This window comes from Pongo abelii, chromosome 1 (assembly GCF_028885655.2).
Source record: "Pongo abelii isolate AG06213 chromosome 1, NHGRI_mPonAbe1-v2.0_pri, whole genome shotgun sequence".
In the NCBI taxonomy this organism is placed as follows: Eukaryota; Metazoa; Chordata; class Mammalia; order Primates; family Hominidae; genus Pongo; species Pongo abelii.
Window position 1 is genome coordinate 94,823,063 of NC_071985.2, and position 18,056 is coordinate 94,841,118.

General features: G+C 43.7%; 1 protein-coding gene across 19 annotated transcripts in view; it reads left to right on the plus strand.

Annotated features, from left to right (window-relative positions):
* GON4L (gon-4 like) overlaps window positions 1-18,056 on the plus strand; it is a 111,238-nt gene that overhangs the window by 75,942 nt on the left and 17,240 nt on the right. For all 19 annotated transcript variants that reach the window (XM_054551546.2, XM_054551560.2, XM_009243190.3 and 16 more), the window contains 7 exons: window positions 1,051-1,154; window positions 7,304-7,502; window positions 8,645-8,731; window positions 9,951-10,122; window positions 11,929-12,073; window positions 13,935-14,085; window positions 17,566-17,682. In XM_054551546.2, coding sequence (XP_054407521.1) covers window positions 1,051-1,154; window positions 7,304-7,502; window positions 8,645-8,731; window positions 9,951-10,122; window positions 11,929-12,073; window positions 13,935-14,085; window positions 17,566-17,682 — 975 coding nt within the window. The remainder of the gene's footprint in view (window positions 1-1,050; window positions 1,155-7,303; window positions 7,503-8,644; window positions 8,732-9,950; window positions 10,123-11,928; window positions 12,074-13,934; window positions 14,086-17,565; window positions 17,683-18,056) is intronic.

An 18,056-nucleotide genomic window follows, 5' to 3' on the forward strand; every position in this document is an offset into this window, starting at 1 on the left:
TCAAGCAATTTTCCTGCCTTGGGCCTCCCAGTGCTGGAATTATAGGTGTGAGCCAGCATGCCTGGCCCCTGGAAAACTTTTGATGACTTCCCCTACTGTCATTTGGTGTGTCCTTAAAGATTGTCAACTAGTTTTAAACTACTTTGTGCACAAATAATTAGCTTTTTCATAAATTTGTTTCAAAAGATTTTTCGTTTTAAAAGATTGATCATTTTGAAGCTGAGTGCGGTGGCTCACGCTTGTAATCCCAGCACTTTGGGAGGCCACAGCAGGTGGATCATCTGAGGTCAGGAGTTTGAGACCAGCCTGGCCAACATGATGAAACCCTGTCTCTATTAAAAATACAAAAATTAGGCATGGTGGCGGGCACCTGTAGTCACGGTTACTGCAGAGGCTGAGGCAGGAAAATCGCTTGAACCTGGGAGGCGGAGGTTGCCATAAATTTGTTTCAAAAGATTTTTCGTTTTAGAAGATTGATCATTTTGAAGCTGAGTGCGGTGGCTCACACTTGTAATCCCAGCACTTTGGGAGGCCACGGCAGGTGGATCATCTGAGGTCAGGAGTTTTGAGACCAGCCTGGCCAACATGATGAAACCCTGTCTCTATTAAAAATACAAAAATTAGGCATGGTGGCGGGCACCTGTAGTCACGGTTACTGCAGAGGCTGAGGCAGGAAAATCGCTTGAACCTGGGAGGCGGAGGCTGCAGTAAGCCCAGATCGGGCCACTGCACTCCAGCCTGGACAATAGAGCAAGACTGCAAGACTCTGTCTCAAAAAAAAAAAAAGAGAGATTGATAATTTTGAGTTATCCATGCTCTGTCCTTACTGTTACAAGTTGACTGGTTAAACGACTTCTTTCTTGGCATAATAGCCATCCCAAGTTTGGGTTTGTGGGAGTCCTGAAGTGAGAAAGTTCTGACATTGGCTCTTTCTGGGTGCCAGCATTATTAAAGTCTTGTAATCTATAGTTTTCACTCTTCCTTCCCAACACTGGAGCAACATTCAGAGGCCCATTCCCCAGGAAAACCCTCCCTTTCCTTTGCCCACAGTTCCAAGATGAGATGGGATTCTCCAACATGGAAGATGATGGCCCAGAAGAGGAGGAGCGTGTGGCTGAGCCTCGTCCTAACTTTAACACCCCTCAAGCTCTACGGTAGGCTAGTTGAAGACCTTGAGATTTGGAATAGAGGAAAAGTTTATTTTTGAAAAGTTTTCAGAAGTTGCAATTAATAATTTTTCATCCCAAACCAGCTTCTGTTACTGATGTAAGGATGCAGAGCCCTGTCATGAGTTAGGTGTCAAGTGAAGTCTTCTTGTTATGGGGCAGTGCAGCTGTAGGCCAAGCTGTATCTGTTTGGGAAGGGAGAAAAAACAGTAGCTGGCATCCATATCCACTTCTCCAGGTGAGTGGTGCTGGAGAGGTATTTAGGACTCAATGTGGCCAGCCACACAAACTACCCCATATTGTAATATCCAGTCTGTCCCTTTTGTTCTTTTTATGTGCCATTAATATCTGCTAAATGTGACTGAAAATTTGTTAGTCACCTAGGCATTAGTGGAGCAAACCCTGAAGCACCTGCAGTAAGGAGTCTGAAACATATGTGCTGACCTTTTTGCCTGAAGTTGGCACTTGTGTTACAGCATCCAGAAAGTAGAGGCTTTAATTTTTTACTCATTTTGTGGTGGATTTGCATCTGCACTTTATTCTATTGTTATCCATTGCGAGTAGCAGCATATAGTCATTAGATGGATGGCTAGATGTCAGGATGCAGTTTGTGCCATAAGTGGAACAAAGCAAAGAGAATAGACCCTGTAATTAGTCCTGGGTTTGAACCTAACAGCATTACTAAGCAGAGAGCTTGGGTTCCATCTGAAAGCTAGACCTTTAGGGATTTTCCAATTTAGTGAAAAAAGATAAGATATGCCAACCAATGTCTAAAAACTAGAAATACCAGTAATTCTCCATTATAACAAATATCACAATACAACTACATCAAAAACCTCAAGATTGCTAAGTCAGTATTTGACCCATTATTTTAAGTTACAGCTCATAGAACAAAATTCTGTTATAGCAGAATGGAACCATTCATCCTGGGAACATATAATGGGATTTGATCTATAAACGTGTTTTGGTTCTGCTGATCGACTCTTTGTAACTTCTTAAAATTTGGGAAGTATAGGCTGGGCGCGGTGGCTCATGCCTGTAATCCCTGCACTTTGGGAGGCTGAGGCAGGGGGATCACCTCAGGTCAGGAGTCGAGACCAGCCTGGCCAACATGGTGAAACCCCATCTCTACTAAAAATATAAAAATTAGCCAGGCATGGTGGCGGGTGTCTGTAATCCCAGCTACTCAGGAGGCTGAGGCAGGATAATCACTTGAACCCGGAAAGCGGAGGTTGCAGTGAGCTGACATGACAGCCTGCTTGACAGAGAGAGACTCTGTCTCAAAAAAATAAAATAAAATAAAATTTGTAAAGTATAGAAATCATTTAAAACTCTTGTTAGAATTCAGTTACCTTCTGGTATTCAGTAGAATACAGTCATATGTCATCTCATGGTGATACATTCTGTGATATGTTGTCATCAAACAATTTCATCATTGTGTAGTCCTAGAAAGCACTTGGATAAACCTAGATGGTTTAGCCTACTGCATACCTAGGCTGTAAGGTATAACATATTGCTCCCAGGCCACAAACCTGTATAGCATGTTATTCTGCTCAATACTGTAGGCAGTTGTAACACAACGGTAAGTACATATGTATGTAAACATAGAAAAGGTACAGTAATCTTATGGAGCCACCTCTGAATATGTGGTTCATTACTGACTGAAACATTATGTGGCACATAACTGTACTTGGGCAGCTGCTGCTTCTCTTTTAGTTGCAAATGCAAACCTGTTATAATCTTTGACTAAATAAAGCATCCTGGATTCTGTAAGTCCATAGATAGTAAAAACATCTTAAAACACAATAAAGCAGAGAGAGAGAAAAAAAGAACAAAACAAAAACCCTGGGAAAGTGAGTTATCCGTGCTTCCCTTGTCAGTTATCCAAGTAATACTTATTAAAACTAGGTGCAAGGCCGCGTGTGGTGACTCACACCTGTAATCCCAGCACTTTAGGAGGCCAAGGCGGGCAGATCACCTTAGGTCAGGAGTTCCAGAGCAGCCTGGCCAACGTGGTGAAACCCCATCTCTACTAAAAATACAAAAATTAGCTGGGTGTGGTGGCACGTGCCTGTAATCCCAGCTACTTGGGAGGCTGAGGCAGGAGAAACGCTTGAACTCGGGAGGCGGAGGTTGCACTGAGCTGAGATTGTGCCACTGTACTCCAGCCTGGGCGACAGAGTGAAACTGTCTCTCAAAAAATAATAATAGGCTGGGTGCAGTGGCTCACGCCAGTAATCCCAGCATTTTGGGAGGCCAAGGCAGGTGGATCACAAGGTCAGGAGTTTGAGACCAGCCTGACCAACACGGTGAAACCCCGTCTCTACTAAAAATAAAAAAATTAGCCAGGCATGGTAGCACTCGCCTGTAATCCCAGCTACTCAGGAGGCTGAGGCAGGAGAATCGTTTGAACCCAGGAGGCAGAAGTTGCAATGAGCCAAGATCATGCCACTGCACTCCGTCCTGGGAGAGAGAAAGAGACTCCATCTCAAAAAAAAAAAAAAAAAAATAATAATAATAATAATAATAGTAATTATAGGTCAGGCACGGTGGCTGGTGCGTGTAATCCCAGCACTTTGGGATGCCGAAGCGGGCATATCACCTGAGGTCAGGAGTTCGAGACCAGCTTGGCCAACATGGTGAAACCTTGTCTCTACTAAAAATGCAAAAAAAATTAGTTGGACGTGTTGGCAGGTGCCTGTAATCCCCGCTACTTGGGAGGCTGAGGCAGGAGAATCGCTTGAACCTGGGAGGCAGAGGTTGCAGTGAGCCGAGACCACTCCATTGCACTCCAGCCTGGGCAAAAGGAAGGAAACTCCATCTCAAAAAAATAATAATAATAAAAAATACAACTACGTGCAGGCTATGTTTCCATTATCTACTTTTTTATGCTTCTGGTCTTCTGTTCCTTCAGTGGTAGTAGTGCAGGTGATCAGGTTTTCAGTTCTCAGAAGATTGTATAAGACAGCCCCACGGGCTTTAGGTTTTTACCCTGTGCTGCCCAAACCCACAGTAAATACTATAAAAGAAAGAATGATTTTTATCCCCAATAGATAAATGATAACTTTTTAAAATTAACTATTGAAAACACTTATTTATCTATTGCTGTAATATTGGAGATTACTTGAAATATGATAACCTGCTTGTTGTAGCTACATCAGCAGGTCTTATCCTGATTGCATAGGGTATCAGCACGTGCTTAATCACTTAAGTATCTTTTTCTCCTTTTACTTCAGAACTGTCATGCTGGGTTTTTCAGTTTTTGCTTCAGCCCGGGAAACAGTCTCTCAGGAGGGTAGGGGTGGGAAGTTAGGATTAGGAACCTTAGAAGAGGAATTTATTTTATTTATTTATTTATTATTATTATTTTTTTTGAAATGGAGTCTTGCTCTGTCACCCAGGCTGGAGTGCAGTGGCGTGATCTCGGCTCACTGCAACCTCTGCTTCCCAGGTTCAAGTGATTCTCCTGCCTCAGCCTCCCAAGTAGCTGGGATTATAGGCAAGCATCACCACGGCCAGCTAATTTTTGTATTTTTTCGTAGAGACAGGGTTTCGCCGTGTTAGCCATGCTAGTCTCGAGCCACTGACCTCAAGTGATCCACCTGCCTTGGCCTCCCAAATTGCTGGGATTACTGGCGTGAGCCACCACGCTCGACTGTTTCTTGACCTTTTAATAATTGTCATTCTGACTGGCAAGGCTTGCTTTCTTAACAAGTCAAAAATCTTCTAGCATGAAGCAGGAAAAGGATATACTAAAATAACTAAAGTAATGGTAGTTCACGTGAACAGAACTGAGTGGTTGGTTCAAATATTACCCTACTGCTCTCCATGAAGGTATTTTCTTTTAGCCCTTTAAATTCCTCTTCCTGGCTGGGTGCAGTGGCTCACGCCTGTAATCCCAGCAATTTGGGAGGCCAAGGCAGGTGGATTACTTTAGGTCAGTGGTTCGAGACTAGCCTGGCTAACATGGTGAAACCCTATCTCTGCAAAAAAATACAAAAATTAGCTGGCCATGGTGATGTGTGCCTGCAATCCCAGCTACTCTGGAGGCTGAGGCAGGAGAATCACTTGAACCCAGGAGACAGAGGTTGCAGTGAGCCGAGATCATGCCACTGCAGTCCAGCCTGGGCAATAGAGCAAGACTCCGTTTCAGTCAATCAATCAATCAATCAATCAATCAATCAATTCCTCTTCTAAGGTTCCCAACCCTAACTTCCCACCCCTACCCTCCCTGAGAGACTTTTTCCAGGGCTGAAGCAAAAATTCAAAAACCTAGCATGTCAGTTCTGAAGTAAAAAGAAAGATAGCTAAGTGATTAAGCACGTGCTGATACCCTATACAGTCAGGGTAAGATCTGTTGGCCAGGCGCGGTGGCTCACGCCTGTAATCCCAGCACTTTGGGAGGCCAAGGCAGGTGGATCATGAGATCAAGAGATCGAGACCATCCTGGCCAACATGGTGAAACCCCGTCTCTACTAAAAATACAAAAATTAGCTGGGTGTGATGGCACATGTCTGTAGTCCCAGCTACTCAGGAGGATGAGGCAGGAGAATCACTTGAACCTGGGAGGCGGAGGTTGCAGTGAGCCGAGATCATGCCACTGCATTCCAGCTTGGCATCAGAGCGAGACTCCGTCTCAAAAGAAAAAGAAAATCTGTTTATGTAGCTACAACAAGCAGGTTATCTTTCTTTCTTTCTTTTTTTTGAGACGGAGTCTCGCTCTGTCACCCAGGCTGGAGTGCAGTGGCAGGATCTCGGCTCACTGCAAGCTCTGCCTTCCAGGTTCACGCCATTCTCCTGCCTCAGCCTCCCAAGTAGCTGGGACTACAGGCGCCCGCCACTGCGCCCAGCTAACTTTTTGTATTTTTAGTAGAGATGGGGTTTCACTGTGGTCTTGATCTCCTGACCTCGTGTTCCACCCACCTCTGCCTCCCAAAGCGCTGGGATTACAGGCATGAGCCACCGCATCCGGCCAACAAGCAAGTTATCATATTTCAAGGAATCCCCAATATTACAGCAATAGATAAATAAAAAAATGTAGTATTCCACCATGGAATACTATACAGCCATAAAAAGGTATGATATCATGTCCCTTTCAGGGACACGGATGGAGGTGAAGCCATCAGCAAACTAACATAAGAACAGGAAAACAACACCACATGTTCTCACTTATAAGTAGGAGGTGAACAATGAGAACACATGGGCACAGGGTAGGGAACAACACACACTGGGGCCTGTTGGGGGAGCGGGAGAAGGGAGAGGATCAGGATAAACTGCTAATGCAGCTGGACTTAATACCAAGGTGATGGGTTGATAGGTGCAGGAAACCACCAAGGTACACGTTTACCTGTGTAACAAACCTCCACATCCTGCACATGTATTCCGAAACTTAAAATTAAAATTTTGAGGGCCAGGCGTGGTGGCTTACGCCTGTAATCCCAGCACTTTGGGAAGCCTAGATGGGTGGATCATGAGGTCAGGAGATGGAGACCGTCCTGGCTAACACAGTGAAATCCCATTTCTACTAAAATACAAAAAATTAGCTGGGTGTGGTGGCACGTGCCTATAGTCCTAGCTACTTGGGAGGGTGAAGCAGGAGAATCGCTGAACCCGGGAGGCGGAGGTTGCAGTGAGCTAAGATTGTGCCACTGCACTCCAGCCTAGGCGACAGAGCGAGACTGTGTCTCAAAAAAAATTTAAATTTTGTAAAAAAAAGTGCAAGGCAGTGCAGCCTGAGTGGATAGGGAAATGGGACAAGCTGAACCTGGGATGGGAGTAACAAGTAAATGAGAGAAGAAATGAGAATGATGAGTTCCCACCAGCTCCTTGGCTGCTTTCTTATCCAGATATTTCTCTGTTCCTAGCATTTTGATTTTTTCTTTATTTGTATATTATTTAGAAGAGGAATTGTAGAGGAATGGGATGGAATGTAATATAGAATCATCATATTTGATGCATGCTAACTACTTTGGGAAAAGATTTGTAAAAGGCTGAGAGTTTGACTATTGGCTAAAGTGAGATGGGGGATTAGTAGGGAATGAAAATTGTTCAGGCTCTTTGCTCATCATTGGAACGAATTGGATGTGTTGTGGACCTATGGAAACACTCAAATTCAGTCATCTCCCTGTTGGGAATAGGTTTGAGGAACCACTGGCCAACCTGTTAAATGAACAACATCGGACAGTGAAGGAGCTATTTGAACAGCTGAAGATGAAGAAATCTTCAGCCAAACAGCTGCAGGAAGTAGAGAAGGTTAAACCCCAGAGTGAGAAAGTTCATCAGACTCTGATTCTGGACCCAGCACAGAGGAAGAGACTCCAGCAGCAGATGCAGCAGGTAAGACTTTTCTTGGTCATGTTAATATTGGATTTTTTTTTTTTTTTTGAGACAGTCTGGCTCTGTCTCCCAGCCTGGAGTGCAGTGGCCCGATCTCGGCTCACTTCAGCCTGCACCTCCTGGGTTCAAGCGATTCTCCTGCCTCAGCCTCCCGAGTAGCTGGGACTACAGGCGTCCGCCACCACGCCCAGCTAATTTTTGTATTTTTAGTAGAGACGGGGTTTCACCATATTGGCCAGGCTGGTCTCGAACTCCTGACCTTGTGATCCGCCCGCCTTGGCCTCCCAAAGTGCTGGGATTACAGGCGTGAGCCACTGTGCCTGGCCGTTAATACTGGATTATACCAAGGCCTAACTTTGAGGCCAGAAATTAACAGCTTTGTAAAAGTCAGAGAGAGTTACCTTACCACCTCCTAAAACCATAGTATCTTCACATCATTAGGAGCTCGAGAAGTCATCATGTTCATGCCTTATGGCTAAAGGAAGAGAGCACACAAGGACACTAATGGTATTCAGAAATATAGATTTCAAAGAGTCCTTAGTAATCTATTCTGAAATTTAACAACCTTCACTGTGAGAAGTAGGTTTGTTTTTCCTTTTTCTAACCTCAGTCCCTCTGGATTGAGGTTAAGCTTCTTCTGGTTCTGTCATTTTGTTCAAGGGAACATGTCTGAGAGATTTATGCCAAGATCCTATGTTGTTTTCATACTCCTTTCAGAAAGCAAAATATATGTGATAAAGTTGCAAACATCTTGGTTATTGTCTCTCTGGAGGCTGGGTGCAGTGGCTCACACCTGTAATCCCAGCACTTTGGGAGGCTGAGGTGGGAGGATTGCTTGAGCCAGGGAGTTCGAGAGCAACCTGAGCAACATAGTGAGACCCTGTCTCTACAAAAAATAAAAATAAATTAGCCAGGCATGGTGCCATGCACCTGTGGTCCCAGCTACTCAGGATGCTGAGGTGGGAGGATTGCTTGAGCACAGGAAGTTCAGAGGGCGTGGAGCCATGATTGCATCACTGCACATCAGCCTGAGTGACAGAAAGAGATCCTGTCTCCAAGAAGAAAAAAAAAAAAGATCTCTCTGGATTCCTGAAATGACAGTGTGGTAACATGTCACTTCATTATTTTCTTTCCATCCCCAGCACGTTCAGCTCTTGACCCAAATCCACCTTCTTGCCACCTGCAACCCCAATCTCAATCCGGAGGCCAGTACCACCAGGATATTTCTTGTAAGTTTCCAAATATCCATAACTCTAAAGACTAGAGTATGAAATTAGCTTGGCAGATTATTTCTCACAGTTATTCATTGATCATAATCTATATTTATTCTTCTCTCTTGGGTATTTTTTATTGCTTTGCCTGCTTTCTGTTAAGGCTTCCTGTGTTTGCTGAGAGAACATAAGCCACTGATTGCTATGAAAGGACAAGGAGTGTATTCAATTTTCTTAATACTGTCCTTCTGATATTTTTATTGAATCCTCCTCATCTTTAGATCCAACCTAACTTGTTTGGTTTTTGGTACTACTGTTCGTTTTATAGATGTTGAGACTGGGCACGGTGGCTATACCTGTAATCCCAGCACTTTGAGAGGCCAAAGCAGGCAGATTACGTGACCTTGGTAGTTCGAGACCAGCTGGGGCAACATGCCGAAAGCCCATATCTACAAAATACAAAAATTAACCAGATGTGGTGGTGCGTACCTGTAGTCTCAGCTACTTGGGAGGCAGAGGTGGAAGGATAGCTTGAGCCTGGGAGGTGAGGGTTACAGTGAGCTGAGATCGCGCCACTGCATTCAAGCCTGGGCGGCAGAGTGAGACCCGGTCTCAAAATAAATAAATAAAATAAAAGTAATAGTCCTAATTCTTGGCTGGGTGCAGTGACTTGTGCCTGTAATCTCAGCACTTTGGTAGGCTGAGGTGGCTGGATCACTTGAGGTCAGGAGTTCGAGAACAGCTTGACCAACATGGTGAAATCCGGTCTCTACTTAAAATACAAAAAATAGCCGGGCGTGGTAGCGGGCGCCTGTAATTAATCCCAGCTGCTCGGGAGGTGGATGGAGAAGAATCGCTTGAGCCCGGGAAGTGGAGACTTCAGTGAGTCAAGATCGCACCACTACACTCCAGCCTGGGCGACAGAGCGAAACTCCGTCTCAAAAAAAAAAAAAAAAATGAGTCCTCATTCTTCAAAATCTTACTTCTAGTTCGGGAGCTAGACCATATATTCCTTAGCGTTTCTCACTAAGTCTAAAAGTAAAACAAGAATATAATCCCTGAATATCTGGGAACTCAGGCGTAATCTTAACAGTAGTTTATTGTGAAAGACTTTATGATGATTTTTACCTGTTTTTATCCTGTAGTAGGAAGGTCAGCTTCTCATTTAGATTCTGAAGGCTACTGGTATTAATTGTCTGGAATTGTCTTAGATCTTCCTTGTGTCCTGTTTTCCCAGAAAGAGCTGGGAACCTTTGCTCAAAGCTCCATCGCCCTTCACCATCAGTACAACCCCAAGTTTCAGACCCTGTTCCAACCCTGTAACTTGATGGGAGCTATGCAGCTTGTTGAAGACTTCAGCACACATGTCAGCATTGACTGCAGCCCTCATAAAACTGTCAAGAAGACTGGTAGGAGACAGATGTGTCAGCTTTAAGTTTTTACTTGTGGTGAGAGGTGCTGGGAATCTTATCCCATAGATAACTTCCTAGGATACTTGCCTAGGAACGGAGGACACAGGACATTTGTAATTTCTTTCTTCTCTCTTTTATCCTCCCTTTGTACTCATTATCCAAGTTCTAGAATTACATGATAATCTCTGGGCCTGGGTAAGGCGTGGAGGCAGTGGACAGTATAGGAATATGGGAGGTAGAGATCTGAGGCTCAGTTCTAAGAACTGGACTACAGCAATATGAGGGGTAAGTATTAGGAGTCAGATCAAGATAAACTGGGGCCTGGTAAAGATGAAAGTCAGGTGGTAAAATTTGGTCATGTTTAGCTTTTTACTGTCTTCATTAAGATCAACTAAGGCCAGGCGCGGTGGCTCACGCCTGTAATCCCAGCACTTTGGGAGGCCGAGGCAGGGGGAACACAATGTCAGGAGATGGAGACCATCCTGGCAAACACAGTGAAACCCTGTCTCTACTAAAAATACAGAAATTAGCCAGGCATGGGGCCATGCGCCTGTAGTCCCAGCTACTCGGGAGGCTGAGGCAGGAGAATCGCTTGAACCCAGGAGGCAGAGTTTGCAGTGAGCCAAGATCGCATCATTGCACTCCAGCCTGGGCGACAGAGTGAGACTCAGTCTCAAAAAAGAAAAAAAAAACAAAAAACAAAATCAACTAACTTTATTTACCGAGTGACTGCAGCGTAGGTGATATCTCCATTCTGAATGAAATGTTGACTTGCAAGTTAGGCGTAAGTTAGAGATTGTACATTTGCCATGTTCAGTATTTTAAAGAAATTTGCCGGTTTAGATTCTACCTTGCATTGGTTTAGTATTTTTTGAGAAAATATTTGCTATTTACTTAAGCCAAATATTTGCTTCTGGTTTGTTTGCTGATTTAGCAAATTAGTTGTGGTTTGTTCTGGATTTGGGTTTGTCTTTGGATTCTATTTTAAATCCCTGAGTCTTATCATTAAGTTGAAAATAGTTGTATTTAAGTGTATTATATCGTAGACATGGATCCCAAACTACTTTAATAGCTATATTAAATGATATGAAATGGTAATGAAAACTTAACACCAAATTATGATAATATCTTACACATCTATTGACCTGTTGCTTTCTTCTGGGGATATAAAAATAACACTTATGGAAGGAGAAATATAGATATAGTAGTTTTGTCTCTAGAAATGCAGAGGTGCCTGAAAGTGAGAGGCTGAGAGAGGGAGAGAGAAATGAATGAGACTGAATTGTCTCATTCCTTTTATGGTTCTTTTGTTCCAGCCTCAGGAGGAATCTGGGAGAACTTAATGAAAGTTAAGTAAGAATCAAATGAAAGTAAAATTTGGAATACCAGATTTGTGAGGGAGATTAAAGAAGTTGGAATCTTATTCTGGAAGAAAGAAAGCATTGTTGAAGGTCTCTTATCCTTCAAGTATTTAAGGGGGGAAGGAGGTAAAACATTTTTGAGCATACACTATTGCCAGCACCTTATTTTACTAGGTGCTTTTTAAGTGTTTATTTTACTTAGTGAATAAAGTGTTCCACGTAAGAAAGAATAAGAGTCAACTTTTATTGCCATTGAATGGGACTCCCTTTAGATATAATGTTAGCTTAAGAAAGACTGTGGAAACTTTTGGGGGGATGGTGGGCAGATGGGAGGGAATCAAGTTAGATAAGGATAGCTCCTACCTAAATGCAAATTCACAGGCTTTTATGAAGCCCTCTTTTGTCCTAGAAGTTGTTTTATCTGAGATTTATTTTCTTATAGCCAATGAATTTCCCTGTTTGCCAAAGCAAGTGGCTTGGATCCTGGCCACAAGCAAGGTTTTCATGTATCCAGAGTTACTTCCAGTGTGTTCCCTGAAGGCAAAGAATCCCCAGGATAAGATCGTCTTCACCAAGGCTGAGGACAAGTAAGTGTTTACTCTGGGGGATCAAAACAGCACAATATCCCAAGGAGAAGATGTAGTTCCTTTGAGGAGTTTAGGGGAAGTAAGACTTGTATAATAAGACACGGACACAAAAGACAAAAGGAAAAGCAGTATAGATGAGCAGAGTCCTCTAGGACGTGCTTGTTCTAGCAGTGCCAAATACTGCTTTTTGGGAGATGTCACACACATTTTTAAAGCATTTTAGACCGGACATGGTGGCTCACACCTGTAATCCCAGCACTTTGAAAGGCCAAGGCAGGAGGTTCGCTTTTATTTTATGTTATGTTATTTATTTATTTATTTATTTAGAGGCAGAATCTTACTCTGTCACCCAGGCAGTCACAGCTCACTGCAGCCTTGAACTCCTGAAATCAAGCAATCCTTGCACCTCAGCCTCCATGGAGCAGCTGAGACCACAGGCGTGTGCCACCATACATGGCTAAATTTTTTTTTTTTTTTTTTGTACAGATGAGGGTCTCTCTGTGTTATCCAGGCATCTCTCAAACTCCTGGACTCAAGGCATCCTCCCACCTTGGCCTCCCAAAGTGCTGGGATTACAGGCATGAGCCACCACACCCACCAGATTATGAACATTTTTATGGCCCTTTGTGTGTATTGCCACACTGTTATCAGCACATATGTATATATGTAACCATGATTATATATGTTGTTAGAGGGTAGTATTGGTGCCAGTTTAAGTTGTCTGACAGGGTACCTATTCATTTTGTATTAGTTTTATTAGAATTATTCTCTTTCCTTTGTATTCTCTTTGAACTTCCTTTGTATTGTTAGTATACAGCTCATCATGATACACAGCTCATCATGATCTCACGTTTATTAATGATTTGTGCCTAGTTTCTTATGTTCCCATGTAATTGTGAAGTATTTGATTTTTTTTTTTTTAAATGGAGTTTCACTCTTGTCACCCAGGCTGGAGTGCAATGGTGCGATCTCGGCTCACTGCAACCTTCGCCCCCCAGGTTCAAGTGATTCTCCTGACCAAGTAGCTGGGATTACAGGCGCCTACCACTACACCTGGCTGTTTTTTGTATTTTTAGTAGAGACAAGGTTTCACCATGTTGGCCAGGCTGGTCTCGAACTCCTGACTCAAGTGATCTGCCTGCCTCGGCATCCCAAAATGCTGGGATTACAGGCGTGAGCCATTGTGCCTGGCCTTATTCATAATACTTAATCAGTACTCACTAAGTATCTGAAATTTTCTATTGAGTAGTCACCAACTTGTACAAGAATTAGATTTAGAAAAAGTAGATTGACCAGGCATGGTGGGCTTACAACTGTAATACCAGCACTTTGAGAGGCTGAGGCAGGAGGATCGCTTGAGGCCAGGAGTTTAAGATCAGTCCAGGCAACATAGTGAGAACTGGTCTCTACATATAATGGAAGAAAAAAATTAGCCCGGCATGGTGGTGAACGTCTGTGGTCACAGATACTTGGGAGGCTGAAGTGCGGGAATTGTTTGAGCCCAGGCATTCAAGGCTGCAGTGCGCTGTAATCATGCCACCTGCTCTCCAGCCCGGGCAACAGAGCAAGACCCTGTCTGAAAAAAATGAAAAGGTAGATTGGGCCACACACCACGGCTCATGCCTGTAATCCCAGCACTTTGGGAGGCTGAGACTGGAGAATTGCTTCAGCCTAGGAAGTAGAGGCTGCAGTGAGCTGCGATGGTACCACTGCACTCTAGCCTGGGTGACAGCGTGAGATCTTGTCTCAAGAAAAAAATAAAATAAAAAAGAAAGAGTAGATTGTAAAATGTGTTAGTCTGGGGAGGCCCCTTAGAAGGAAGGACTGTGAAGTGAGATTTAGTGTCATTCTCCTTTCTCAGTTTGTTAGCTTTAGGACTGAAGCATTTTGAAGGAACTGAGTTTCCTAATCCTCTAATCAGCAAGTACCTTCTAACCTGCAAAACTGCCCACCAACTGACAGTGAGAATCAAGAACCTCAACATGAACAGAGCTCCTGACAACATCATTAAAGTGAGTGTTTCCTGCATGCGCCATCCGGGCACCTCACCAATATGTACCCATTCTTTTCTCTTGTTATTCTCAAAGAAAAGAGGAACCTTCTTTTATCTAAAGCTGATTTCTCCCACTTATACACTAGATTAATTCCCCTATTGCCTTTTGGGCAATATTCCGCTGGCAGTATTCCACTTATTTGCTTTTTTTTGTTGTTGTTAGACTCTTGCTCTGTCACTCAGTGACAGTGGTGCAATCTTGGCTCACTGCAGTCTTTACCTCCCAGGTTCAAGTGATTCTCCTGCCTCGGTGTCTCCTGCCTCAGCGTCCCAAGTAGCTTGGATTACAGGCGTGCACCACCACACCTGGCTAATTTTTGTATTTTCAGTAGAGACGAGGTTTCACCATGTTGGCCAGGCTGGTCTTGAACCTCTGACCTCAAGTGATCCACCCGCCTTGGCCTCCCAAAGTGCTGGGATTACAGGCGGGAGCCACCACACCCGGTTTCTTCTTTTTTATTTAGATATTTATGTTGTGTTTTTAGAGACGGGTTCTTGCTCTATCATCCTGTCTGGAGTGCATTGGCACAGTCATAGGTCACTGTAGCCTCAAACTCCTGAGTTCAAGTGATCCTTCCACTTCAGCCTTCCAAGTATCCTGGACTACAGGTGTGTTCCACCAAGCCTAGGTCATTATTTTATTTTGTGTGGAGATGCTGTGTCACTTTGTTGCCCAGACTGGTCTTGAAGTTTTGACATCTGTGAGTCTGCCTGCCTCAGCTTGGCCTCCCAAAGTGTTGAGTTTACGAGCATGAGCCACTATGCCCAGCCTTTTGTTTTGTTTTGTTTTTGTTTTTTTCTTGAGAAAGGGTCTTACTCTGCTACCCAGGCTGGCGTACAGTGGTACAGTCATAGCTCACTGTAACCTCGAACTCCTGGGCTCAAGCATTCCTCCCACCTCAGCCTCCCAAGGAGCTGGGATTATATGCATGAGCCACCATGCTTGCCTATTAATTTTTTTTTTTTTAAGAAATGGAGTGTCCCTATATTGCCCAGGCTGGTCTTGAATTTTTGGCCTTAGACATTCTCCTGTCTCAGCCTCTAATTGGTACTTCCTGGTATATTGGATTTAGGCCTTATTTATTAACCATTAACCATAAGCCAGGGAAGCTGAAGATTTACCTGTCTCCTCACTCCCTTCCTCCCACCACAAACATGCACATTTTCTGCTCTCTAATCTCCTCGCTAGTCATTATGTCACAATTTTGGTTAGGTTGTATTCAGGGTTTACACTGTAAGATTTTAAGGACTGTATAAATGCTCTTCACAGCTATGTTATTGTGATACCTTGCCTTTCCTGCTGAACATTTTGTTTATCTTGGAGTAAATAATCGCATTTTTAGGGGGATGGGGCTGGACTTGATTTTATTATGTAATTATTCCCAGGTCAACAGTAAAGGTTACTTAAATTTTCTTAATCTCCTTTCAGTGTGTCTGGCCTTCTAGACATTCCGTCACTTTCATCTTGAAGGAATTGCTCCCTGAGCCCTCTGATACTATTCCACTCTAAGTGTGTTGCTCTCTGGGCTTGCTGCACTGATGTCTTGGGCTTTTTCTTCCCCGTCATCCTGGGGATTCTTTTTGCCTCTTACTGTGTTGGAGCTTATTATTTCCTGAATTCTACATCTGTGTTTTTGTTTTACTTCCTTCTTTTAGTGAAACACATCCTAGTAGCATTTTTTTTTAAATTTTTTTCTAAATTTTAAAAAATTGAGGCTGTACACGGTGGCTCAGTCCTGTAATCCCAGGGCTTTGGGAGGCTGAGGCAAGCAGATGACTTGAGGCCAGGAGTTCAAGACCAGGCAACATGGTGAAACCCCGTCTCTACTAAAAATACAAAAATTGACCGGGTATGGTGCCACTCACCTGTAATCCCAGCCACTCGGGAGGCTGAGGCACAAAACTCACTTGAACTAGGGAGACAGAGGTTCAGTGATCCATGGATCAGTGATCCATGGATCACTCCCCTGCACTCCAGCCTGGGCGACAGAGGAGTCTCTGTCTCAAAGACCAAGAAGCAGAGAAACAAACAAAAAGTACAAAGATGTGTGCAGAAAATGACACACAACTCAAACGTAAAGGAAAAAGATTTTTCTGCAGCAGAATACGGTTTATCAAGTGCCTTAGCACCATGGATGAAACTAGACAAATTCTAAGCCATATTATCATGAATTTTCAAAACATTGGAGGCAAAGGAAAAATCTTACATGCTATCAGAGGTTGGGAGAAACAGGTGTTACATGAATATTCAAGAGTTAAATGGGGCCGTGGCTCACGCCTATAATCCCAGCACTTTGGGAGGCCAAGGTGGGAGAATTACTTGAGCCCAGGAGTTCAAGACCAGCCTGGGCAAAAAAGTGAGACCTGTCTCAATTTTTTGTTTGTTTGTTTGAGATGGAGTCTTGCTGTGTTATCCAGGCTGGAGTGCAGTGGCGTGATCTCGGCTCACTGCAAGCTCCGCCTCCCGGGTTCATGCCATTCTCCTGCCTGAGCCTCCTGAGTAGCTGGGACTACAGGCACCAGCCACCACGCCTGGCTAATTTTTTGTATTTTTTAGTAGAGACAGGGTTTCACCGTGTTAGCCAGGATGGTCTCAATCTCCTGACCTCGTGATCTGCCCGCCTCAACCTCCCAAAGTGCTGGGATTACAGGCGTGAGCCAGCACGCCTGGCCTATTTTTTTTTTTTTTTTGAGACGGAGTCTCACTCTGTCACCCAGGCTGGAGTGCAGTGGCACGATCTCTGATCTCAGCTCACCACAACCTCCACCTCCCAGGTTCAAGCAATTCTCCTGCCTCAGCCCCCTGAGTAGCTGGGATTACAGGTGCGTGCCACCATGCCTGGCTAATTTTTGTATTTTTGTAGGGATAGGGGTTTTGCCATGTTGGCCAGTCTGGTCTTGAACTCCTGACATTAGGTAATCTGCCCACCTTCGAAAGTGCTGGGATTACAGGCGTGAACCACCGCGCCCAGCCTTCATTTACTCTTAAAATTGAACTTTCTCAGGCTCTTTTTTTTTCCCCTTCTCTTCTAATGCCCTTCACACTGTCATTTGCTTAAAAGGAAGCTTTCATGTGTCCAAGGTATAGATTACGATGTTGTCTTTGCAGCTGTTGATCAAGAACAAATCTTACTAAGATTGCTCTGAGCATCTGCTTCCTTTTCTCTCTGTGACCTAAACTCTCCCCTTCCTGGCAACCAGAATGGAGATCATCAGTTAGAAAATATTGAATAATTGTAAAATCTTTAAATAGAGATTAGTTTAATTTGAAATGTACAAGTGTTCAGCATATGCTATTTATATATGTGTGTTCATGGATGTTTGTGTATGTGGTCTTGTGTGTGTTTCTCTTGATCCACCACCCACCCCATTCACCAGCCTGACAGAGGACAGTGTTTCCAGAAGGAATGTAATTCATGCGCATTTTTTTCATGTTAAGTTTTATAAGAAGACCAAACAACTGCCAGTCCTAGTAAAATGCTGTGAAGAGATCCAGCCACATCAGTGGAAGCCACCTATAGAGAGAGAAGAACACCGGCTCCCATTCTGGTTAAAGGTACAGCCCTCTTCCTCGAAGTCTGTAGGAGGCAGAAGGTCACTGAAAGTTCTGAGAGAATATCAAGGGCTTCCTTAATCGTCTAATGCTTTAGTTGTAGAACTAGGACTTCAGAAATCTTCCTCATTCACCTTTCTTCCCTTACTTTTCTGCCCTTCTCTGGGTGATTCTACAGCATTTTCAAAATAATAGGTAAAATAATAATTTGCTAAAGGAAATTCACAGAAGTTTCTAAAGTGTATAAATAGAATGTGGTCTTTGTAGATTTGATATGCAGAGAGACCCTTCTTGGAAAGATGCCTTGAGACTGTCTAAGGTCTCTAAAACCTAGAAAGCCCTATTGTTTTTCCCAAATTCTTTTTTTGTTGTTGTTT